General features: G+C 32.2%; 1 protein-coding gene across 1 annotated transcript; it reads left to right on the forward strand.

Moving 5' to 3' along the window:
- Window positions 1–1,480: 1,480 nt before the first annotated feature.
- On the forward strand, window positions 1,481–3,128 carry ems (empty spiracles). Its single transcript, XM_065511599.1, has 2 exons — window positions 1,481–2,652; window positions 2,775–3,128. The coding sequence occupies exons 1-2, from the start codon at window positions 1,551–1,553 to the stop codon at window positions 3,113–3,115; spliced, it is 1,443 nt and encodes a 480-aa protein (XP_065367671.1). The 5' UTR covers window positions 1,481–1,550; the 3' UTR covers window positions 3,116–3,128.
- Window positions 3,129–27,431: the final 24,303 nt, after the last annotated feature.

The following is a 27,431-nucleotide window of genomic DNA, read 5'->3' on the forward strand; positions in this document are numbered from 1 at the left end:
ATTACCAAAGTGGCAACAAAAACAGCAGCAGCAGGAGCAGCAGTTGTTGTTGGGGGGGAAATATCCAACCACAGCTGTAACTAGAAATATATGCAATAGAGATGATACATCAGCAATAATAAGGACTACTGCTGCTGCTAACGCTACAACTCCAACAAAATTTTAACTCGTACTGCTGCCATAAGCCAGCAGAGGTACATAAGTAACACAACGATAATGGAACTCGTTAATTTACTTATTGATCTAAATGACGACAACCCATGAATGGTGTTTGGGTAATGTTTACTTAGGATCCATCTAAAAACTCAAATAACAACAACAACCAAGACCAATCTATAGATAGATGTATTGTCTATTTGTTTGTCTAACTGTCTGTCCGTAGGTCTGTCTGTCTTTCTATGGTCTTCGTTTTATATTGTTTAACTAAAAAGTGTGTCCAACCAACAACAAAATGCTTACAAAACCAACACTAAACTACAACAATAACAACAAAACAAAAATCAACACACCATTTATCGGAAGCCATATGCAAAAAGTAACAACAATAACAACAACCACAACACAGCCAGCAAGCAGCATTATTAAAAATAAAAACTCTTAACGAGCGTAAAATGTAACTATTAAAAGTAGTAACGCCCCTCTGGAACAATCAGCTTAATATCACAACAAAAACAACAACAGCAACAACAAAATATCACCAACTAACACACTATCACACAAAAGCAGACATGTTAGTTAAACAATTTATCCACCTCACAAAAGCCCAAAAGAGTGAAAGAGAGATACTCCATTATCTTATACTTATTTCTCTCCCTCTTAGTGGCAACAACCACTATAACAAGATAAAATCCACATTTTCAAATGGCTAAACACTGGATAACAGAGAAAACATTATAACGGTTTCACCTCACGGTAAATGTTAGAAAGAGAGAGAGAGAGTGTTAGGATACATTAACTAAAAGAGTAGAGCAGAGCCAGCTATGAACAGAAAAAAGAGAATTTTGTTAATGAAACCGGTTGCTGTTTGGCATGTAGCTGTTGTTGTTGTTAAAGAAGAGTAGCAAAGAGCGAGGTAAAATTCCCACAGCGGATACTTAGTGCCCTCGTTGAGTGTTTGTAGATTATTCTGACAGCGTTTGTCGTTGAGTAAACACACGTTAAGAGTACGTCCGTGATATAATCAAAGAAAAAAAAAATAATAAATTTCTTTAACAGAAAAAACCTAATTAAAGAGAAAATCATTTCCAAAAAGAAACACAAGTGAAACAAAGAAAAGTTTTAAAACTTTCTTAACAATATTAGCATAAAAAGCAAGAATAAACAATAAAATATCTATGATTTTAAAGGAATAAAAAAAGAAAATCATAAGAAAAAAAGTGCTAAACATTTCCCCCCAGCAATACAAAGGACTAAAGAAACAAATTATTTATGTTTTTATAACAATAAAAAAAGTGCTTAACAATAATTACAAAATAAAACACATCAAAACGGATTTAACAAGTGAAATTCTTCAAACTGAGACGCCCAGCGCTTTATTAAAACGCGTATTTATGACTAAAATGATTCCGCCGGTACCCACATCAGCAGTCATGATGCCCACGCCTAAACAAAAGATCGGCTTTAGCATTGAGTCGATCGTTGGCAACGATGCCACTAACGCCTCAAATGCCGTCGGTGAAAATTTAAACGGTTCCACCAGTACAAATTCCGATGACAACAACTCCACCACAAATCCCTCCTCACCACCACAAACACCGCCAGCCGGCATCACCTCTCTATCAGCTTTACATAATCCTCATATGCTGGCTCAACATCCTCATATGGCCCATCATTTGTCGATGGCTCAACAGCAAGCCTTGCATCAACATTTGCTTATGCAACATCAGCAGCAGCAACAACAGCAAAACTCACAAAAACCTGATATATCGGATATAATACAACGTCTACACAATTCAGCCCAAGCGGCTCATTTAAACTCCTCCAATGGCCCCTATAGTCCTCCCACACACACACGTCTCTCACCTGATCACGAGTCAGCCAATAACCAACATCAAGCACCTCAGCATCACAGTTTGAAGCGCGAAAGATCGCCAGACAGAGGCAATGAAAATGTACAAAATCCCGCACAACGTCATCAACCTCCCCATACACCACCCAAATCAGTATCACCTCAATCTTCATCACATGCCTCTCCTCCACCCGCCAATATGTGTAATAGTCCCGCCACTCCACAGCATTATGGAAAGCACTTAAGCAATCCCATGACACCGGGCTCCATGCCCATGTTAGTACCTGGTATGCAGTCTGCCAATATTGTGAGACCATTCCCCATGGGTCCTGGTCAACAACCGCCTCCACCTCATGGTGCACAACCCGGCATGCCTGATATTAAAGCTTTACCTCCCTACATCAATGCGCCACCAGAAATGCCTCCCCAACACAATCCTCATTTAATCGCTGCCGCTCAATTCCAGATGGCTTTGCAGGCTGGCCATGTTTTGGGACCAGCAGCTGCTGCTGCGGCCGCTGCCGGTATGCCACCACATGGCGGACCCTTCATGGCTGGCCCCGGCATGCCCAGAGACAGTTATCCCTTGTATCCCTGGCTGTTGAGTCGTCATGGCAGAATATTTCCTCACCGTTTCCCAGGAAGTAAGTATTTGAAACACACTATTTTTTAAGTATAAAACTGTCATAGTTTATTGCTAAAGTTTCCTTCCCCCCACTTTGCGAACCAATTACTAATTTCCCACTTTTCTTTTGCTTCATTTTAGATTTCTTGCTACAACCTTTCCGCAAACCTAAACGCATACGCACCGCTTTCTCACCTTCACAACTTTTGAAACTGGAACATGCCTTCGAAAGCAATCAATATGTTGTAGGAGCCGAACGCAAAGCTTTGGCACAATCTCTCAATTTAAGTGAAACTCAAGTCAAGGTATGGTTCCAAAACAGACGCACCAAACACAAACGCATGCAACAGGAAGACGGCAAAGAGGGCTCCGATAGAAACTCACAACACGCCAGCTGCGACGAAGATGATGATGAACTCATCGACATGGAAATGGATGACTGTGGCAGTGATGATGAGCACGAATACGAACAAAGTCATTGAAAGAAAGTTCCAAAACAAAAAATACAAATAAATGGATTCTGGGAATCCTTGTGTAAATACCAAATTGTAAAAAAAAGCGATTAGCAAAAGCGTGTTGTGAGTTCCTTATTTATGTTATTGTATTGTGAAGCTGCTGGAGAAATAAACTAGAGACAAACAGAAAACACCGAGAGTGAAAAAACTTCCTTAGCCAGCACAGTGTTTTAATTTAATTTTCAATATAGAGAAAAAAAGAAGCAGTAAAATCTCAGTTTTGTTTTAAGTTGCTTGTGACTTGTGATATATTTCTAACATTATTATCATTCCTAAAATGATAATTTGATTTAGAACGAATTTTGTATTGTATTAATTTGTGTTTTTATTATATAGAATTTTGTAAATTGTATATTGTATTTATATATAGAAATTAGCTTAGAGCTTTTTCTCTCTCTCCCCTTTTTAACATAACTATTTCAAAACAAAGTCATTGGATTTAATTTTTTTTTGTAATAATAATTTCACATTTATTAGATAAATTTCTTCATACTCATTCTCAAACTCATACCATTTTTGTATTATTTTCTTCTATAACTAGTTTTGTAGTTTTAAGTCTTTTAAACAAAAATAATGTTTAATTAAATAACAACAATTTGTAAATATTTCTATTGCTATTTAGTGTTTAAGATTTTATATTTTAAGTTTTGTTTAGTGTAGTAGAAAGAAGAAAAAACAAAGACATAAAAAAACTTCATACAAAAAAAAAAAAAAACAAACATTATTACAAATGATGATGAAAAAATATATACAAATATTAAAAAAAATTAAATTATCTGGTGTTCTTAATTAAACAAATCTATTTGAAAAGAGTTTTACCGCTTGTGATTCACTTCACTCAAAATATAAAAACATATTTGAGTGCATTGATCAGTCTTACTCGCTCCAATTCAATTTTTCAATTGATATTTATTGCCCGGGCGAAAAAACATCCACTTACACTTTATCTCTCCATTATTAAAAGTGTTTACTGTATTTCAAATTCTTATTTTTAAAATCTTAAGAAAAAAACTTTCAAACTCAAATTCATCAGCTAAAAACCGTATTTCACAGATTCTAATCGCGTGTTACTGGACTAAACATTTTCTTTGGCCTATACAAAATTATTTAAACAAAAAATCAAGAGAATTTATTATATTTTTATTTTATTTTATTTCGTTTTTGTTAGTATGGCTGTTGTTTTTGGTCTGTGTAATTTCCACTTAATGATAGTTGCGTGTTGAAATATGTTTTTAATTGTTGATTAAATATTTAATGATTTTTTATATGGTGATTTATAAATGTTCTGATTTTTTTTTTTGTTTTATAAAAATATAAACAAAAACATTAAGCACACACGTAAAGAATAATTGGTGAATAAACATAAACAACTATTTAATAATTTTGTTTTGTATTATTAGGAAAACATTTTATACAAACCGATTAAATATTTAAACAAAATCTAAAATCGTGCCTAAAATCGTGATTCTTCAAAATTTAACTAAAGCTGTTAATTGAAATTTAAAGATCCTCGAGCACAACTATGAAATGATCTTGACTGCAGAAGTTACAGTTTTATGATTTAAATATTTAACTATATTTTTGAAATTAACTTTAATTTTTAATCAATTTTGAAGTTAAACTAAAATGCTTTTCACTAATATATTAATTGAAACATAACGATTCAATCGTAACATTTTTCTCACTTCAAAACATCTTTTCATCCGAAAATATTTGGATTAATTGAGCAATTACCGTCGGATGGCAGATAGATACTGATAGATACTGATATTCCAGACATATACCTACAAAAAAAGTTAAAGATAAATTTTGTAATATTTTATTAGAGTTGGGCATAATCGTTCCTTTTACTGATTGGTCCTTTTTTTCAGAACAAATAAATGAACAAATTCGTTATTTTTGTTCAGTGTTCACTTCTATTCTGTGGTGTTTGACTGAACTAAGTGAACAACGAAAGGAATAGGTCACTTCTGATTTTGGAACAAGAATTTGGCATATTATAACATGATTTTATTAATAAAGAAAAGAAGAAGGAATTCAATAAAATTCAAACAACATAAATCCCATTTAAAAGCGTTTTCAAAATACAAGTTTCAAACATATACAGTAATGTCAGACGACCAAAAGGAATAAAGTGAATAAAAAGAACAAGAACAACTTCTCATTGTTCATTTGACTGAATTGTTCAACTGAACTTGTTCTTTCATGAACAACCCAACTCTATATTTTATATATAAAAAATGTCTTCCTTGAAATTTTCGGTGAATGTACTCAATAAGCATTGAAACTTGAATTCAAGTTGTAAGCAACTGTAATTCAAGCCTTGAATTATAGTCAAGCACTTGAATTACAGTTGTATTACACTTTATTTCAATAGCATTCCCCAGTAAAAAGTAAACGTAAATTCAAGCCATATGTTTTTTGTTTGAAAAATATTTAATTTTTTCAAATATTTTTCAAGTTTAAAACATTTCCATTCAACTCAAATTCCAACAAAATGTTCAAGTGCTGGAATTTTTGGGGCTTTGGTGTTTATTGGGTAAATATTTAACTTATATTCATTATAAATATGACTGGGATTTAACCGCAAAATTGGAAAATTTCTGGAACATGTTCTTTAATTATTGAAAAATGTTTGAAATTGTCACGACCTAAATCTAGTCCTTTAATCGGTGGTTACTTTATGAAAACCTCGTAAAGGTAATTATTAAAAGATTTAATCTTTAGATCCACTCGCTATATGCCAATTATTGGGTATATGATTGAAAAATGAGGAATTTTTTCATATGTTTAGCCATTGTTAGCTAAGAAATGTTTCCAGCTTTCTGGCAACATATGGATTCCGAACCAAAAGAACGGACACGGCACGGTCTGGACTTCATTCTAAATAGTTTTTAACAAGTATTTCATTTCTGGCCGGATATTCTGAGCGTTTTTCGGCCAATGCTTGCTTCAAACGAATCAGTTGCGTTCGGTACAGGTTCCCTGGGATGGTCTTGACAGATTTCAGCAATTCATAATTGATACCCTTTTGCTCCCACCAAATACAGATCATTACCTTAACGCCATTGATATTTGGTTTTGGTGTCGATTCGGCTGGTTGGTCTGGCTTCACATACCATCTATTACGATTCGGGGTATTGTAATGGATACATTTTTCATCTCATTTCATTTTATAGCGTTCAAACATCATTTCGGACACGCGTCTTTCAAATTTTCTCGTCTTCAATTCGAATGGTCGCCAAATCCCCTGCTATTTGATGAATTCTGCTGCTCGCAAATGATTTGAACTTGCTGCTTGAGTAGCTTCCAATGATTTTGCAGGATCTTGTTGAGTTTTACTACAATCTTTATGGATTAATGCCTCCAATTCTTGGTCTTCAAACTATTTTGGCTGGCCTGTGCGATAGTTGTCTTCCGTGTCAAAATCAGCACTTCTGAACTGCTCAAACCATCTATTGCACGTTGAAACCGATGGCACACAATTGGTGTGTTTAACGGCACTTTTTTTCCCGCATATGACAAAAAGTATTTGAACTGAATCAAAAACTTTATTTTGTTTGAATTTATTACTTTTTTTTTTAGTTTTGAGGTGGTTGCATAAAGTTTCAGGCAGTCTTGACCAATCGTGTGACAGTGCAGACATATTCAAAACACAGTTGTTTGAATTACTTCCTGCAGTATAGAATTATGCGGATATCATTTTTCGAATAGATTTCGTATTTCCAAAATGAACATAAAATTTCGAAGCTATTGTTTAGGTTTGAGAAAAATTATCTCTTTTTCAAACATTGTGTTTGTTAGAACAAAGCAATTACTTATATTTTGAATGTGATAAAAATGTTATTTCCTACAGAATTTGGTGTTGGAAACAACTGTTTTGGTAAATATACTCAAATAAACACCGACATTATTATAAATTATCATATGTGAAAAATCTTGGCAGCTTTGCCAAGTAATTTAACAAATTTTTGTTAAATTTAAATCATTTTCCGCAAATTTAGCTCATTACTTATGTATGTGATTCTACAAATATAATAAATGTGTTATTTAACAAGGGAAGGAAGAACAAAGAAATTTGGTTTTGTATAATAAATTTTAATTTAAAAAAAAAAAAAATATTTATAAGCACAAAGACCTTTTGACTTTTAGGCATGTTAATTTTGGCAAATAATTTTTGAAATCATTTTAGACAATTCTTTTGAAGAAATATTAAAATATTCCTGAAGGGATTAGAATAGACAGTATGTACTTATATATAATATAAATAAATATTGGTTCTCAAGATCTCCAAACTCTTTATTTAACAAATCTAAAAAATAGCTCAATTTTTTAAACACCAAAAATATTTAAAAATCTGAGTGATTTCAACCTTTACAATTTCAATATTTTTTTTAATATAAATATTCGTGAAATTGGTGTCCATAACTCAGTAAAAAATATTTATTTTTATAATTGTTTGAAAATTGTTTTTCCTTTGACATTTTAAGGTCCGATTAAAAGGACATCTGACCCGATCAAAAAAAACTCAATATGCAATGTTACAATGTATGATTTCTAATTTAACGTATATGTATATCGATTTTCCATGTGTATGGAAAAAGTGTTAAAATTGCTACAGATTGTTATATATTCTATATTGTTTATTTTTAATTGGAAAATCAGTCTAACTCTATTGCAGATACTTTAACCTCTCTATATCTTTAGTAGTCACAAGCTTTTCCTTTTTTAAGTTAGGTTTCTTTGTATTCTGATATTATAGTGTTAATGCCAAGTCGATTGAAAAATGAATGTAGAAAGTCTTTGTATTAAAATTTTCAAGAAAATTCTTTTTTCATTGATATAGATTGTCCAAACTCTTTTAGAAACATTCTCCTATTTCCGTTAGATTATTCATGATACTTCTAGAAGATGGCGCTGTGTATTTAAATATTAACAGCGAGTTGTGAGTGAGTCATTATATCGTAGGCGCTGTTAAAGTTAACATCAACTGTATTATTATAAAGTGTTTTTTTATAAGTGTGTCTAATTCGGGGCTATCATAGATCATTGTCGGAATCTGTTTTGAAAACGACAGAAAATGTACATTGGTCTCGTGAAGTCGAAAGTTATCGGTTTTACATTCGATTTAGAATTAAATTACCTTGGATTTCATAATTCAAATGTACCTTTTTTGTCGATTTCAAACCGATTCCGACAATGATCGGATTCTATGACATCCCCGATTGTTGTGTAAATTTAAATAAATAAAGAGTTGTTACAGTTTTTAAACTACTGATCTCTTTTATTTGCAATTAATAGAATGCGGTTTATTTAAAGGAAATTAACCACCATTTCTAAAAGGTAAAAACGTAACAATAATTTATTCGTAAATGTAAAATATGTCAATTGCTAAAGGAATGACAAACTAACCACTAAAGGCGAATGGTATAAAAATATGTAATTGGAAAAAAATTTTCTGTTTAATACAAAAATCTGTGAAATATTCCGTTCGTGGGATCTGAAACTATGGTTATTTGATAGGTATGCGAATATACTTAATAATTTTCGATTAAAAATGAAAAGAATGTGTTCGTTTAAGTTTGCTGGTGTATGACTGTATGTTTGTGTACACAATTAATAATCGATAATCAATTGATGATATCGTTGATGATGGCGTGATGATCATAATCAGCAAATAAAAATAAAATAACAAACGAACGAACAAAAAACCTAACATGTTCAAATATCTGTAGGTACATACAATATTCTGCACAATGATTTAAGAACACAGCAGCAGCAGCCACAGTAAGAGCAACAACACTCTGGAATTATGTATTATTATTATCCTTCAGGCAACAAAAAGTAACACATGCAAACTCCAACACACACTTACACAAGGCAACACCTTGTCTTTTAAATACTTTTTCCTTAAAAAGGAATTTGTTTTAAAATAAAATTCAAATACTTCTTTCTATATAGTAAAGAAATTTGTTGTTTTTATTATCAGCAGCTAAAATTGTCAGTGTGAAATTGTTACAATTTTCCACAGTTTTTAGTTGCTGCTTCTTAACATATAAACATTTTCAATATTCCCTGTGGTTATGGCTGCATCAGTAAACGATTTACCATACAAACACTCAGCTGGACGGACGCACGAGCAGATTCACATTTTGCTCCCAATATATTAAATTGTGCTGTTCTTAGTTTTCTTGTTGTTGTACATTTTTGTGGTTCAGGTTCATTCGTCTGTGTAATAATTAATAATAAATTACACCCACCAATATATTTGATTTTTTTTTCTCTTCTGGATATTTTTCATGTTTCTTCTAACCAATTGTGCCTGTTAGTTTGTATCCCATTCTTTGCATTCACTTCACTTCGATTCGATTCGTTCATTCAGTTCAATGTTGTCCCTACAATTTATTCTACTACATTTAAGGCGAAGAGAACATTTATTCATAGTTGCCAGTAGGTGCAAAGAATTAAATCTTTTGAAACCTTTTTGTCATTATGAGACTGGGAATGCAGAAGGATCCCTCGAGTTGAAATTACCAATAACGCAAATCGCCCGATCTCGTTGTCCAGTTCACATCACGCAAATTCTCAACTTCGTGAGAAGGGTATATATAAGTTTGTCATTCCGTTTGTAAGAAAACTGTCCGAAGCCCCCAAATAACTCACATACACGATTCATACATCAATATCTACGGAATTCTTCCGGCTCGGTAGCTATTTAAAATCGAGAAAATCGGTCTACAAATGGCTAAGATATAATGAAAAAACCAGGATAATCTTGATTTTTGACCAATATCTGGATTACTATGTCATTAATATAGACAATATGGATATCCAATGATAGATATTTCAAAGACCTTTGCAACGACGTACATAAGACCATAGTATGTTGGACCTACAATCAAATCGGTCAAAATCGGAAAAAAAATGTTCACCAAAATGTTCAAAAAAAAATTTTAAATTTAAAAAAAACAATTCGAAAAAAAAAATTTCCAAAAAATTAAAAAAAAACTTTGGAAAAAAAATTAAATTTTGTTTGCCTAAAAATATTTAAAATTTTTATTTTATTCAACACGAAGTCAATGGTTCTGACTTAGTCACATTTTATACTAAAATATGAAAATGTGCAATATTTTTGAAGGACATAGTTTTAAAGTGGCATATTTTTGAATATAATTGAGATATTGACTTGAATTTTTTTTTTGTAAGACCAAAAATAAATGTGGAAAATAATTGTTCCTAATATTTGCAATCCTATTAAAATTTAGAAACTCAATAAATATGTAATAAATTCTTTATTTATTAACAAAACTCAATGAAATTTTCAATGTTTTTTAAATTTGTCTTTGTAAATAATAAAGTGTAAAAAAACTTATTAAAAGGTCAAAGGGAATCCTGCTATTCCTAAAAATTGGAGTGAAAATCTCAAAAATTTTATTTTTTACAATTTTGCCCATACGATCTATATTTTCCTTCTGGGCTGGGAAAATACTTTGGGATTAAATAGGGAACACATCAAGATTTCCAAAGCTGTACTCGGATTTCTGATCCCAGGTTTGGGATTTTAGAACATGAGGCCCAATATTGAAATTTTTATAAATAAATAGGTGAAATTCTGAAGGGTGTAGGGGAGACATATTTGAAAAATTGGACATGTTTTTTATATCAAAATCTTCTCCGTAAAGATAACTTACAGAAAAACATAAAATTGTTATATGTTCTTAAAGAAAGATCTTTTTAATACAAAAAAGAACAAAAATCTACTATTTTTTGAATTTTTATATTGAAAATCGTTTATTTTTGGATCCATAATTGATATTGCTCTGAAATCTTTTGTATATTAATGGTAATTTAGTTATCTAAAAAAAGTACGCCCTATATTTTTAAAAAAGCGGACCATGGTATGGCAAAATTTTTAAATTTAAATTTTCAAATGTCTATAACTCGGAAATTAAAAGAGATAAATGTAACAGACAAGCATGTTTTTCAAGGCCTAGCCTAGAGCGCTTCCCAAAATTATAAAAATCTTTGAAATCGAATGGGAAACAAAAAAAAATAGCGCCGCCACTGGAGCATTTTTAGGGACCATTATAATAACTTAAACTTGAATACTCCTTGGCTACGCCAATTTTGTCACGATCGGACCAGTCGTTTAGAAATCCCAGATTTATTTCACTGTGTAATGGAGGATCCTCCATTATCCTTAATTAATTAGGAATAATTCTAAAAGGAAAGAATTCTTAAGGAAATGAAGTCAATTCCTTTGCAGTACTAAGGAATTAAGACAAGTATTTAATACGTGATGATTGCTTTAAATGAATTGTTAGGAGAATACACTCAGGTCTGATTTTATGCGGATTCAAATTTATGCGATTTTTAAAATTTTTTTTTTTTTAGAATTTTAAAAGATTTTGAAATTTTAGATGTTTTTAAAGCTTTTTTACCGCTTTTAAATTAAACCAAGTATGCACCACTGATATAATCGTTATAGTTTGTTTTTTACAAAATCAAATTCTTATTATGGATCCAGATACGGAAAGAGCATTAAAGATTCATCGAGGACTGACTGATCTGTTTTCCGGATATCAAGAGTTACATAAGCAACTTAAACATGCAAAATCACAAAGTTTAATGACAAATTATTTTGCAAGAAAAGAAACAATGCACAATAGTGATGAAAATGATATTTTACCATATGATGACAATATGATTATATCATCTAGTGATGAAAGTAACGTTGAACCAATTCCAAAACGATGCAGACAATTATTCAGTGATTCAGATTAATCAGACATACATTGGTGGTCAGCTATTAAAGACAAATACTTGAATTTTTTTCATCAACTGAATTTTAAGTGCGATAGAGCCAAAACAAAAGGTCCTAAGGTTATGAAATTTATTATTAATATTTCTAGTTTCTCAAAAATGTTTGGAAAAATTGGTACAACATATATGGACAAAGATATGTGGAAATACGTTGACCCACCTCAGCGAACATCCGCAGTTAATAACATGATATGACCGAAACTAAAAATACGAAATTTGGTCCGAATATTTTAACGTATTTTGCTTTTATTGTTTAAGTAAATTAAATAAAAATGTTTTTGTTGATTTTTTTTATGCGATTTTGTTCTGATTTTTTAATTAAAATCTAAATTTATGCGGTTTTTCAGAATTTTGGAACGAATCATTAGTTTTTATATGGAGCTAGAGTATCGTTTTATGCGATTTTTTTTGGAACGCATCTATCGCATAAAACGAGACCTGAGTGTATAGTGAATTTGAGTTTGAAAACTAATACACTACCACTTGGGACTAGGGATGCCAAACGGGACTGGGTTTTACAAATCCCGGGATTCGGGATTTTAGAAATGTAAATCCCGGGATCCCGGGATTTTTCGGGATCCCGGGATTTTTCGGGATTTCGGGATTTTTCGGGACTTCGGGATTTTAGTTAAACGTCAAAAACATCAAATTCAACAATAAAAACTATTAATTTCATTAATATATTTAAGTAAAAATATAACAAATCAAAAACTAATGCATTAAATTAAAATAAAATGGTCCATGATTTCCCCTAGCTCCATACAATTGTCCCCCGGAGTACTGTTTGAGCAGTCATAAATATCTTGATTATGCGGCAATCCTTATAAAATTTTGCACAAAATAAGTTGTAAGTACTCTGAAATTATACTGTAGAGTACTGCGGAAATCAGGCTACATTTGCCCCTAGTCCCCTTCAGAAAATAACTTGAACATAAAGGGAGACGTGCTGGTCCCTGATTCAAATGAAAAAATCTGGCTGCGTTTGGATTCGAAGCGAGATTAGTATTATAAATATGCTGAAATTTAGCTTTCTAAGTATTTTGGGTGCTTCAAAAATCTTCCTAAAATATCAAAAATCTCATAATATTTCGGGATTTGTTAATCCCGAAAAATCCCGGGATTCTTTTTCACAAATCCCGGGATTCGGGAAATCCCGGGATTTTCGGGATCGGGATTTCGGGATTGGCATCCCTACTTGGGACACAAGCTTTTCAAAGTTAGTACTTGGAGTTGTGTAATCGAATAGTCTTCTTAAGTTCTATGGCAACAGACTCCATATCCTAACATGACTCCATGATTTTTTGATTTCCAATTTCCTTGGAAAGCAAGAACTTTTTCTTAATACATGAGTAATCCTCTTACATTTTTGTTCATCTTACCGAGATTCGTTTCTCCCATAAGAACCCTAGAGCGTATGAATTTAGATATTTACAGGCCTGGTCCGATCGGTAATAAATGTGATTGTGTGCATTTGTGTGTTTATTATTATGAGTAGAAGTAGAAGTATCCATAACACATTAAAACACAACAATATTTCCTTATAACAAACCTTTAAACGTGTTTATCAAATCGTAATTCTCGGAAATTAACACGAATGATTTTCAAAACATTATTCGAGTTCGTTATTTGTTGCGTTTGTCAGTCAGTGAGTGAATGCGTGAGTATGGAAGTGTGTTTTGCTGGTAGGTGCGTGTGTCAATGTGTGTTTAAATGTATTTTTACTGTCAGTTGGTTTATTTTAAACGAGATTTTAGAGTTTTTCTGTTGTTTTTGGTTTGAAACAGCGTAAAAAAAACACAGAATTGTTGCCAAAGGTTACGTAGATACATACATATGTATGTATGTGAGTATGAATTTGGTTGGTTTTGGAGTGTTACTGCGAGATGTGATGTTTTTTTATGATGTTGCTGTGTTGTATGTTTATTGCTTGATTTGTTGTTTGTATTGCGGATTGTTAATGTTTTCTTGCTGTTACCAGCTATTGTTGCTGTCGTATCGAGTATTTAACCAATAAACTTATTAAATAATCCAATTTGCAAGAATTAACAACTTGGTTTTAATATCTTTGCTTTTATTATTTATGTAGTTTTCTTTCTTTCTCTTAACATATTTTGTTTTTGATTAAGTGTGGAGATGTATTTGTATACAATTTATACAATCATACAAGTATTAATTGTTGTTATGTTTTAGCTTATTTTGTTGCCTGATTTGTAATTAGTAATTTATAAGCAGTGTGGCAAATTTTGCGCTTTTCAATATGTTATTGATGTGTGTTTTTTTGTGCAAAACTCATATAAGATTTATTTTGTTTCATCTAGTCTAATAAGTAGTTTTTGTAATAAATTGCTTTATTAATATTTAATTAGTATTTGAAATCTATCGTTTAATTATAATTTAATAAATTGTTAATTTATATGCTAGATAATAGAATTTTAATTATAGGTTTTTAATAAATGAATGTTTTTAAAATACTGCTGCGAGCTAATAAGTTTGTAGTAATAGTAATATGTATTTGACTTTTAGCTATAAGGAAAATTATTGAAAAACAAAGGGGTTACTTTACCTCATTGGAAATTTATTAAAATTACTGTATACAAATGTTAAATCTTCGGTTAGTTTCCAAGGGCACATAAGCTACAAAATTATCAGGGTTTTTTTTAATATCAAATATTCGACATATTCTAAAAACCGGTTTTCGAATAATTCGAGAAGGCTAATTTTTTAAAAACCTGTTTTCGGTTCGAATAGTCTTTTTTGTCAATTTAAGAATTAAAGTATATTAAATTATCTTTTTTATTAAAACAAATTAAAAAATCGTTCAGTCAAAAGAAAGGATGTATATTAATAGAATATTAATAGATATTTTATATAATAATGGTTAATTTTAATTGTATTGTGTTCCTTAAATTATTTTTTATTAAAGAAGAAACATGGACTATCTGTTAAAATTGCATTGTATAAAAGATTTAATTCGATAGTTTTGAAAATTTGTCCAAAAAATTAAAATTTTCTTTTTAGTCTCTCGTTATTGCAATATTAGTTCTTTTGTGTAGATTTTGAACTTCTTTTAATGTTAAACTGAGTTGAGCTTCTAAATTTTGCGAGTCACTTTCAATATATTCTAAATCAGAGTTTGATGAACTTTCATTTAGTTCTGACCAAAAAGTCAATTAAAAAGTGTGAAGGCGAATTTATTACAGTTGACGTTAAAACGTCATCTGATTATTTTTAGCTCGATATGTTTTCTGACTTCTATCTGTTAAAGTTTACTAATATTGGTTAATTTAATTATGTATGACATTTTTGTATTAAAATTTGTTTAAAATTAAAAAGGGGAATAGATAATTATTAGAAGTAATCGCATAAAATCTTAAAATAAATTTTAAAAAATATTCGTTTTTGTCGAATAATTCGATACAAAAAAACCGGTTTGTCGAATAACTCGAAAACCGTCCTTTTGTAAAAACCGGTTTAAAAAAACCGGAAAATTGGAAATAAACCGGTTTTTCGAATAATTCGAAAACCGGTTTGACAACTCTATTTACAACACATTTATAAGCGTTTAAGCGATTACCGGGAATAGGTCTTATATACATACATTCAAATATATACAAATTGGCACAAAACGTTTAAATGTGTGGATACTTATATATTTCAGGCATTGATGAACGATAAAGAGTTGTTTCTGGGGGACTTTTGCTTGAAATAATGTACCGATTTCAACAGATTCAATAGATCCTTGATGCAATAAATTTCGACTTAGAAAAAGTCGCTTTTGAGACGTTTAGCGTACTTAAATGTCAGTATGAGCTTTTTGACCGATCGTTACAAAATTTGGCACTGTTTATGAACTGTTAATTATACGAATACATTTATGAGCATTTAAGTGATTATCGGGAATAGGTCTGATATATCGACACAAAATTTTAAAATAGGATTCGATCTTACATAAAATTATTCTACTGAATTTTGTTAAAGCTGTTTCGGAAGGAATTTTGCTTGAAATAATGCACCGATTTAAATAGATTCAATAGATCATTGGTTTAATAAAAGTCGTTATAGAATGAGTTGAGTCTGAGACGATTTGGATACTTTAATGTCAGTATGAGATCATTATATTTGGGGTCACAAACATCAGCAAAAATGCTTAATACACTCCTCACTATCAACATTTTGTAGAACTCAACAAGAGCTTGAAAAATCATTAAGAGCTACTCGCATCAATTTCAAAACGTTTGCGAGCAGCAGGATTCATCCAAAAGCAGGAAAATTGGGTACCATACGAATTGAAGACAATTTTGCATGTCCGAAATGCTGCATGAACGCTATAAAAGAAAATCATTTTTGCACCGAATCATTACTTGCGAGGAAAAATGGATCCATTACGAAAACCCGAAGAGTAATAGATTGCATGTGAAGCCCGGCCAACCAGCCGAATCGACAGCAAAGTCAAAAATTTATGGCGCTAAGGTAGTTCTCTGTATTTGGTGGGAGCAGCTTAAATATGCCCAGACCATCACATGATTCGTTTGAAGCAAGCATTGACCGAAAAACGCAAAGAATATGCGGCCAGACATGAAACCGAACGCAATATTAAACCTATTAAAAAGTATTTAGAATGAAGTGGTCGGGAAGTTTTGCCTCGCCTGTTTTATAGTCCAGACCGTGCCCAGTCCGACTACTATTTTTTTTTCGATCATGCTCTGTCTGGTATAAACTTTACTTTGGAACAGAGTATCCGATATTGGCTTTATTCGTTCTTGACCAAAAGATGAACAGTTTTCTTTTGGATCAGAATCCATATGTTGCCAGAATGATGGGAAAGGGTCATAGCTAACAATGGCCAATACTTTGAATAAATTTATATTGTACAAATGTTGCAAAATAAAAGCTAAACATTTGAAAAAATCCCGTATTTTTAAGTCATACACCCAATATGGGATCAAAATTTTAATCTGACTAACAGTACTAAATGACTTTAGATAATAACTTATTCAGGGCTATTTCTGTTCTCACTTTCACCATTCACCGTATTTTTGAAAACATAATTACAACAATATTATGTAATTTTGTATGGCCAAGGATTTTTCGAATTCAAAAGAGAAATTTTTCGTTTCGTCCCCTTAGTAATAACTACAAATTTGAATACATCCTTATGTAGAATTCAAAACTACAATAAGTATTAGGTGATCTCGCCATATTGCAAATTTTCATCAATTTACTATTAAGTATTTTCTATGAGTATCTATGAATGTGTGGACTATGAGGGCCTTTATTATTAAATTATGCTCATAAGTAATATTTACGCAACTGGCCATATAATCTATTACCTCCTCACAGACATTCACTCTCTATTCAAACACTACTAGGCCTCAACTATTTTCCACCATGTCTAGGCTGTATTTATCTGTTGGGTATGTGTGTGAATGTATTATTATAAGACGTACAAACATACTAATGGGTTAATGGGAGTAGGGGCATAGGGAATGGAGTGGGGCAACCACAGTAACAGCAACTAACTAAACATTGGCGCAGTAGGTGTAACCATATCCAGTGTTATGCTGTCTGTTCGTTAATTGCGCACATGTCTTGACTCTTGACGTATGTTTCTTGTCTTCTTGTTTGTTTTGCTGGGCCATTTTCTCTGTGAGCGATTTTTTCTTATATGAACTTATGTAGTTGTAGTTGTTTGTTGTATTCCCCACTTTATTATTATAAGTTTTTTTTGGGGGTTTATTTTGTTGTTGTTGTTGTTTTGGCTTGTTCACTATGATATTAATTACTTGACGTCCATTTCAGTTAAGTACTCGTAACTAATCGGGGCTACATATAGACAGACAAACAGACATAGGTACTCATACGTTAAATGTTTGTCTGTATAAATATTTGTTGGTAGTAGATATGCAGTTGGAAAATGAGTGAATTTTTGTTTGTCTTTTACTGGTCTCAGTGGTTGATGTTTTTGTTGCTGTTGTTGTATTTTATTGTGTAATGAACGTTTATGTTTAAGTTTGTTGTGTTTGTTATTAACCCTGCTGCTCTGCCATGTCCGTCAGTCCATCCGTCCGTCCATCATTTAAGTCTTCAACGAAATAAAGTTATTATAATTATCATTAATTCATTGGAATTAGTCCATTAAAAAGCATGGAGTGTGCGTGTATACGACAAACTGAAGTCAACTCATTCAGCCATCCAGTCATTCACTCACTTACTCGTTTAACGCATTTACTTACAAGTTTGTACGAGTTTTTTTAGACAAAGTTAAGTCAGGCCAATATTTACAGCTGGTGTGTTGTCCTGACCTTAAAGGAGTCAATTCAAAAAAAACGGAAATATTCACAAATTATATTAATAATTTAAGACAAAATGTCGTTACCGATACCGAAATAGTTATCCTCAAATTCCGTTACCGAAATAATACAAATTAGCGTTAGCGTTACCTTTTAACCATTTTGACTCAGTACCCAACCTTGATATTTTCCATGAATCTAATCCAAGTATGCAAAATGATTCGAATTTATATCGAAAATTAATAATTTTTTCGTAAAATTTTATCGATATAGACTTCGATATAATGTTGAGAATGTGCGTGTTTTCCTAAGTAGAGTGCAGAGCGATAATGAGTCGAAAATTGTTTATTATACTGGGAATAGATTCTAACATGTGTTAGAACGAATTTCCGAAACAATTTTTCCACTTCGAATTGGGAAATTGCTACTTCAGTCAAAATTAACCACTTCTGTTCTCGAAATTAGCACTTTCGGTGTCAACATTTGCACAAATTGAACACAGCCGGGTTGCGACTTGGCACTGTTCGTTTTTGATTTTGGAAAAGCGCAATCCCTTTCCATTCTGAATTCTCTTTTAGCATTTGAATAAATTATAATTACACTGTATACGTACATATACAGCCCAATTATGAATAAAAATTCCCCGGGAGTTTTTTCCCTTTTTTAATTTTTCCTATTCAAATTCAATGGGGAAAAAACTCCCGGGGAACAAACTCCCGCGGAATTTTTTATTCATAATTGGGCTGATATATTTTTATAACTCTAATTGTAAAATACACGATTTAAACGAAAGTTGTCAAAGAGGGTTGTTGTTGAAACAGTTAAAACAATACAATTGTCTAATCTGGAGTTTTGCCTTGAGGCCCGGGGCAAGAAATTATGATACTTCAATTGTGTTGGTCCACACATCCATTGAACTAAGTGAAGCAGGATTGTCTGGGTAGCTGAATATGTCTGGGTATCATAGGGACTCTGACCACATTCTCTGCATATATTTGAGATAGCACGGTCAATGCGGAACCAGTAGACATTGAGCCTGTTGTTCTATCTCGACCGAAGTTGTGTTTATTTTTCGCTGGAAGTTTTTCACCGAGTCTACTATGGGCGCGGTACTGATGTCGTATCTATGAATTTCGTCCAAATATACCGTATACGAACTGCGATCCAATTGATACTGCACATACCTTTGTATTTTCTCCTCATATACACGAAGGTCATGACATACATTTGGGGAGGTTCCAGGTGTGTGATATTGAAGCCGATGTCATCCCAGGAGGAACGGTTTCAGCAACATGACTTTGTGTTCCTTTAATGAATGATATTCCGTAAGGAAGCATTTTGGAAACTTTGAATATTTCTTCAGTGAGTAACACTCAACGAAGTAGTATTATTGATCAATCATCTTCTAGTTAGCCAACAAGTTTTCTTTATCCATTCCTCATGTACTAACAGCTAGCGATTTGAGAACTTTGTTTCTACTTCGCGTGGTGACAGTGACATGAGGTGAGGTGATCTCCAAAATATTTGGGTATTTCACAGTCGGAATTTGGGCTCCATCAACTACGACGCCAAGGTTGAGATTTAGCTCCTTCGCCAAGGTGTTGAAGAGTATTGCTGAAGATTACTCCTGTATGTTCTCCTCGTATACATGATGGTCCTTCCTACATGCCTCGGACTAGGCTTCATCTGTGTGATGTTGAAGCTAGGATGATTTCACCGATTAAATCCTTTAATGGTTCTCGTGTGACATTCCTTAAGGCAGCATTTTTGTCACTTTGAATATTTCTTCACTCAATGAAGGAGCATAATTGACCACTGACTGATCAACGAGATTTCTTTATCCATGCTGACGGGTAGATCTTTAAGAACCTTGTTTCTACTTCGAAATTTGTGCGTGGTTGCAGTGACAAGAGCTGATAGGGTAACGATGCTGTCAAAGGTGATCCCCAAAATGTTCGGGTGTTTCACAATCGGCCTCCATCGACTACGAGGAGAAGGTTGAGATTTACCTCCTTCGCCGAGGTGTTGAAGAAATTTTGTATAACCATTTACACGATCGCATAGGTCATAATGCTGCAGTTATCCGCTTCTTATGGAGTTGTAGGGGAGTTTAGAAATGTAGTAGTTAAACAGGAGTGGTGACATGACCTCGCCCTGAGAATCTCCTCGTTTAACTCTACGGTGGTATACATTTGTCTCTAAACTTTACAAACGACTTGTGGCAAACTTCGATTTACAAGTTGTTGGGAATTGGAGATTGCAGGATATCCTGGAATAAAATAGTATGACGGTGCCGAAGTATTTTGACAGGTCCAGTGCGACGAGGATCGTCCTTTTACAAGTCCTATGCTGCTTTAATATGTGAGATCTGGGCGGCAATGGCGGTTAATGTTGTTGTTGTGCTCTGCATTATACGGAATCCAGTCAAAAAGCTGACGGATTTACAAAAGAATACAGTAAATTTGGCCTGATAAAATTGGCAAAAATTTAAATGTTTTGCTTAAATGATCACTTGTTTAGTTATTGATTTGTGTTTATTGGAGGCATTTCCTTTTTTTACAAAAGACTTTTGGCAAAAATGTAAAAGTATACAGGTGGCTGGCCCAGAATTACAATGTTGATCTTAATCAGAGTTTCTAAATACAAGTTGTAAACCTAGTATCAATTAATTTTGTTAATTAAATTATAGGTTATTTAGTATTGTGAGAAATTACCTTCAATTAAATCAGTATACCAAGACAATACATACAAATTCTTCTTATATTTATGGTTGGTTGATCGCATTTAAATGAATGATTTCTTTTCGAACTCTGCATGTAGAGTAGGCTCATTCCCAAACAAAGCTGCTTTATTAAAATGTGACAAGTTTTTTTAATGATCTCAATAATCATGTGTAGAGTAAGTAGAGTGTTGTAAGTAAGTAAGTAAATTTGTGGCTGTTGTTTTAAAGAGTTGTAGCTTTTCGTTTACTTTAAAAATAAAAAATTAAAAAATATAAATTTATGAATCAAAATAAATTGGTCTATATTTATGAAGAGAATTGAGGAGATTAATAAATAATTGCTACGTTAAATAAATTAAATTAACAAACAAAAAAAAAAAAAACAAAGATTGCTTAACTCTAACTTATGATACGAAAACGTGTATAAAGCTGGGGAGCTGAGCTGGCTAGATGATGATGATGATGGCGTGTAGGTGTTATTTTGTTTTTTCTAGCAATTTATTTAAATAAAAAAAATGTTGACAAAAACAAAGTGTCATATCATTGATTTACCATCAGTTAATTTATAGAAAAAGCTTTTACACATACTCACCCAAAGACACACTCTCATACATCAGCTTAAATTTCAAGCTAAACTGTGTCCCTTTGATTTCTTGGCATTTAAGTATTGTTGCAGACTGATCAGAGACTCTGTGATCACAATCTATGATTATGGCACCCTGCCTCGGCAGCTAAATGTCTTTATATATTTTTGTGTTTCTTATGACGTTATTTTCTTATTCTTATTATTAAAAATAGAGTTGTTGCTGTTGTCGTTATTGTTGTGGCTGTCATTTTAGTTGTTTCTATATTTGAATTTGACACTTTATTTCGTTTTATGATTAAATCCCAATCATCATACAATCCAGTCGTCAGTGGTTTAGTGCTATAGTCGTTATAGATGATAGCAGGAAAGATCATATAATTTAAGTTTTTATTAGTTTTCTTTTATTTGAAGACTCTCTCGGTATCATCACATTGATTAAACAACCAAATTAAATCAATTCAATTTAACTCACCGTAATTCGTAGCGTGTTGTTGTAGTCGGCAAAGAAGAGCCAGTCAATCAGTAGAGTGAGACATTTATGTGTGTTTGACGAAAAGCTAACTGCTGTGACAGAGGCGCCCAAGATAAATTGAAAAGATTTTCTTCTACAGATTACTAACTTATGATATAATGAAAGACAAATACAAAAAAATAAAAATAAAAATCAGATTTCAAACACTCTTCCAAAGACACAAGACTTTGGCTTAATTTTTATGTGATTTTAGAAGCTGCAAATTCTGATTTTAACTTTCTTCTTTTTTTTAAGGAACTAATGAAGTTGATTGGATCATAAAGTAATTATCGGTTTGTAAATGACACTTTAAAGATGATATCAGAGTGATTTTATAGAATTAAATTAATGTTGAAAATAATTTAATTCAGATTCCAGGAAACCTACGATTTTTAGAAAACGATAAGGAGTTGATCACGATATTGTTCAACTGTTTGAGTAAGCGAAACTAAATGGTTAAAAGTTAATGGTTTATTTAAACTAGTATGAACAATGTTTAATTCTCATATTTTAAAAAATCAATCCAATTTTTTGGAAGTTTATTAAAATAAGCAACTTTGAGTTCAGGTTAAAACTGAGCAACAGTACAAAATAATGACATAGACCAAATTATTGATAAAACTTTGCATATTTGGAGATTTTGACTAAAAATATTGTGTGTATGACTTAAAAATGCGGAATTTACAATAGATTGCGTGTCTTTTGAACGCGGCTTTTGCTTTTAATTATTTATATGTCATTTTGAGGAGAACATATTTATCATTTATTCTCACTTAGATATTGAATATTATAATGTAAACAACAAAGCTGTTTTGCTTCGAAATTGTCGAATTTTGTACCAAGAAAGTTTTGCTTCACTTCTTTAATTTGAAAAAAAGTGACGCTGAAGCACACTGAAACTTATGGTAAATGTGTTTCATCGGTTTCAATGAGCGAGATATGGTTTGTGCTGTTCAGAAGTGGTAATTTAGATACGGAAGACAAATATCTCCCAGTTCAGCATAAAAAGTTTGAAGACCAAGAATTGGAGGCATTATTACTCCATGATGATTGTTGAAAAACTCAACAAGAGCTTACTAAATAATTGGGAGGTACTCAATCAGCAATCTCAAAACATTTTAAAGCAGCAGGATTCATCCAAAAGCAATGAAATTGGCTATCATACGAATTGAAGCTGAGAGTCCTTGAAAGGTAATTTGGTTGTCTGAAGTGCTGATTCAAACTCTACAAATGAAAATGATTTTTGCACTGAATCATTACTTGCGATAACCTGAAGTATAACAGGTCGTATGTGATGCCTGGCCAACCAGCCTAATCGGCACCAAAGCCAAATATCCATAGCGCTAAGGCAATTCTCTGTTTGGCGGGAGCAAAAGGGCCCTATCTGTTATACCTGTACTGAACCGAACTGATTCGTTTGAAGTAAGCATTGGCCGAAAAACGACCAGAATATGCGGCCAGACATGAAACCGAAATATACCCTCATGGAAACGGTAGGCCACATTATGCAATACCTATTAAAAACTATTTAGAAAGAAATGGTTGGGATGTTTTGCTCACCCGATTTATAGTCCAGACCATGACCCGTCCGACTACTATTTGTTTCGATCGATGCTGAATGCTTTCTCTGGGATACGCTTCACTTTGCAACAGAGTATCCGAAATTGGCTTGATTCCTTCTTGCCTCAAAAGATGAGTCCATATGATGTCAGAAAGATAGGAAAATGTCATAGCTAACATGGCCAATTCTTTGAATAAATGTATATTGTACAAATGTTTCAAAATAAAAGCTAAAAATTTGAAAAAAAAAATCCCACATTTTTAAGTCATACACCCAATAGTTTTCTAAATTTATTTCACATGCCACGAATCCATTTTTTCTAAACATAAATATCCGGAAAATGCAACCGAAAATCTTATACTGAACTTCTCAAAAAAAAACAAACAATTTCCAAATATTTGCTAATAGTTTTATTACATGCTGAATAAAATTTAACGAGAAAACTATGTTCAAACTTGAAGTTCTAACCACAAAATTGCCCTTTAGTTAAAATCAGTATTTGAGAGTTTATTATTTTTGACGTTTTTATAAATTTTCAATAAGGTTACCACAAAATAAAAACACCAAAATCGACCTCTTTAAATCAATCAAAGTGAATTTTAATACAACCAATTGACGTTTTTTGTTGTTGGTTTCATTATGGCAAGCATCTTACAAATTTGCACATCAATCATTTGAATGTGATCTATCAGAAAACCAACAAACATAATTGATCAAACAAATGCGATACAAGGCAAAAACAAAAAAAGACATGAAAAAAAAACCAAAATTATACTGATCACTAAATTATTTATACATATTTTGCACAAATTAATTTATGCGAAATCATCATCTTCTTCAACTTTACAAACTATGAAGCCAGAGGAGACATCGTTTGTTTTTTTCAGAGACAATCAATGGCCAATAATGATACTAATAATATGCATTTTATACAACCACAATTCGTGCTAATGATGTTGGCTGATGCTGGTTGCCTTTCAAGGATCAGCAGTAGTAGTAAGAGTATTAGTAGTGATCATCATCATCATGATGATGATGAGTGAGAAGTTTTTCATTTATTTCTTTATTGCTTTATAAATAAATGAATACAAAACAAGCATGATTAGTCAAACTCCAAACTCTGCATCCAGCATCCATCTCTAACAAACATCCAACCTGATGTATGAACATTTTTATACATGTGTACAAATGGTTGAAGATCTTAAATACATTATAATAAAAGCAGACGATCGTAGCATAGTTAGGCTGGAGCGACCGACAGGTATCTTCGAAATAGGTATGTATTCGAAAAAGATTAATACAACAAAATTAAGGAAAATAAATAAATGTCACCACACTACAAGATTGTTATCGCATTTAACAATAATTACCCTGATATGGGATGTGGTAACTAATCTGTTATGTTTGTTATGTTATGTTTTGTTTTTATTTTGTTATTTTAGTTTTGTGTTGCTTGTTTTTGTGACTTTTATGGAATGGGCTTTTATACATACGCGTACACACACGAGCGATCGCGCGCGCGCTCTCTCTCTGAATGGAGTCAAGCGAGCTAGCTAGCTGGGTTGACCATAATCATGGCTTGAAATTTAATAAAATTCGAAATTAAAACGAATAAAATACCAAATAAAAAAATAAAACACTATACAGGGACAGTTCTCCCCACTTGCTTGCTGCGCATAAGTATTTGGTGTTTTTATTTTGAAAATGTTTGGTGTGATTAGTGATCACTGTAAATACTTGGCTTTTTAAGGAATTGTCTGAATGCGGCGAACAAACTTATCGGTTGCCCCGCGTTAAAGAGAGTTTTTGTTTAAAATGTTTGTGTGTCCGTCATTCAAAAGGTGTGTAAGGCAACAGGTTCGTCATGCCAACACAAATTGTTGTTAACCGTCTGTCGGAGACAAGGCAATTTTAATATTGATACTGGTGCTAAAGCTGTTGCTGACGATGAGGATGCTGTCTGTATGTATGTATGTACATTGTATGTCTTCAAGGGAATTAAGTAATTAATTGTGAATCTTTTCACTTTGATAACATTTAAATAAGGTGTAGTTAATAAAAAAAAAGCTATGGGACATTATTATTTTTAATCTTCTATTATCGCTTAGAATACCCTACATGAATCTTAAATGTACTTTATGACACCTCTTATAAAACCTTTTACTTTGTCCACCTTCCATGTCCACCTCCCTATGAAAGCTCTGATTAGATTTGTTTATCTAACTAGGATTAGGCATATAGCAATGACATATACATCCAAAATAACAAAATTTTGCACAGCCTTTTCAAAACTCAAATTTCAAACATTATAAAATTATGTTAAACAGACTCTAAAACAAACATTAATCCTTTAAATACCGGGGTCAAAGGTTTCGAATGATTCTATCTTCGTGACCGAATTTTACAGTTGTGGCTACAATATTTTGGAATGGGTAACTAATGTTTGGTTGCCTCAACTGAAATTCTTCTTTATCAACTGACTTTCTGTTGTTTGAACTGAAAAATGCTATGTGTGTAACCGAATCATTCGATTGGCAACAAATTCGGTTGCTATCACGAATCTGCTTTCTCTGTGTACAAAAGTGAAAACAAGTAAGAAAGTTTAGACGATCAAGCCCGACCATATAAGACCCTATACTGAGTAAATGAGCAAAAACATTTTTCTTTTAAAATTTTGTTCGTGAGTGATGGGCATTTTATAGGAGCTATGACTAATTATGGACTGATCGCATGAAATTATAACACTCGATTTCATTCTATTGAGTGTATGACTTATAAATTCATATTTTTTTAAATTTTTAGCTATCATTTTGAAACATTTGTAGAATATAAATTTACTAAAAATATTGGACATCTTCCCAACAATGCTGGCAACATATGGATTCCGAGCTTAAAGAACTGTTCATCTTTTGAGGCCAAGAATGAATCAAGCCAATATCGGATACTACGTTCCAAAGTGAAGCGAATCCCAGAGAGGGCGTTCTGTACTCTCAGACTATAAAGCGGGTGCTGATAAACTTCCCAACCACTTCATTCTTTTGATTATCATATACTACGTTTATACGTAGCCTATTCGCAAATAAAAATAATTTGCAATTAACTAACTCTCTGTTTATATGTCACTTTAGTTACGGAAAATTTTTATTTTTTTAAATACAAAAATTAAAGAATTTAAAATTCTTGATTGTCTTGCAATCCAATTAATGCAATAACGCAATGAAATATTTAAAAAACGAAAGAAAAACTAAAAACTTTAAAAAATATGGCAATGTTTCAAATCTTATTTGCAAATAGTGTCGTTAATCAGGAATTGTTTTCGTGAGTTAGCTATTTGCAAATAAAAAATTAATTGACTGTTTATACGTCTAATTTTTCTACTTTCAATATATTTATTTGCGAATAAGTCGTGAGTATAAACGTAGTAATAATGGATCCATTTTTCATCGCAAGTAATGATTCGGTGCAAAAATTATTTTCTTTTATAGAGTTCAAGCATAATTTTGGACCTCGGCTTCAATACGTAATGATATTGCAAGCTCAAAAAAATACAAATTTTTTCATATTAGAGCAAAATTGGCCAATTTTAGTTTTTGGATGATGTTTGTACCGCAATGAAACAACATTATCTCTTACATTGTTTTAAATATGTGAAGATATCGATCAAGTTAGTGACCATATTATTGAAGAGCATTTGAGCTCTTTTTCCCGCATTTTCAATAATTCTGCCTAGAACTAAGGACGATAAGTTTTCATTCTCTCATATAGAACGAAGTTTGTAGCGATCAAATCG

This window comes from Calliphora vicina, chromosome 1 (genome assembly GCF_958450345.1).
Source record: "Calliphora vicina chromosome 1, idCalVici1.1, whole genome shotgun sequence".
NCBI classification, from domain to species: Eukaryota; Metazoa; Arthropoda; class Insecta; order Diptera; family Calliphoridae; genus Calliphora; species Calliphora vicina.

What these genes read in the sequence shown, in the direction of transcription:
- ems (XM_065511599.1), top strand. Translation starts at nt 1,551, where the DNA reads ATGACTAAAATGATTCCGCCGGTACCCACATCAGCAGTCATGATGCCC. An exon ending in TCCTCACCGTTTCCCAGGAA is followed by an intron (nt 2,653 to 2,774) that starts GTAAGTATTTGA and finishes GCTTCATTTTAG; the next exon opens with ATTTCTTGCTACAACCTTTC.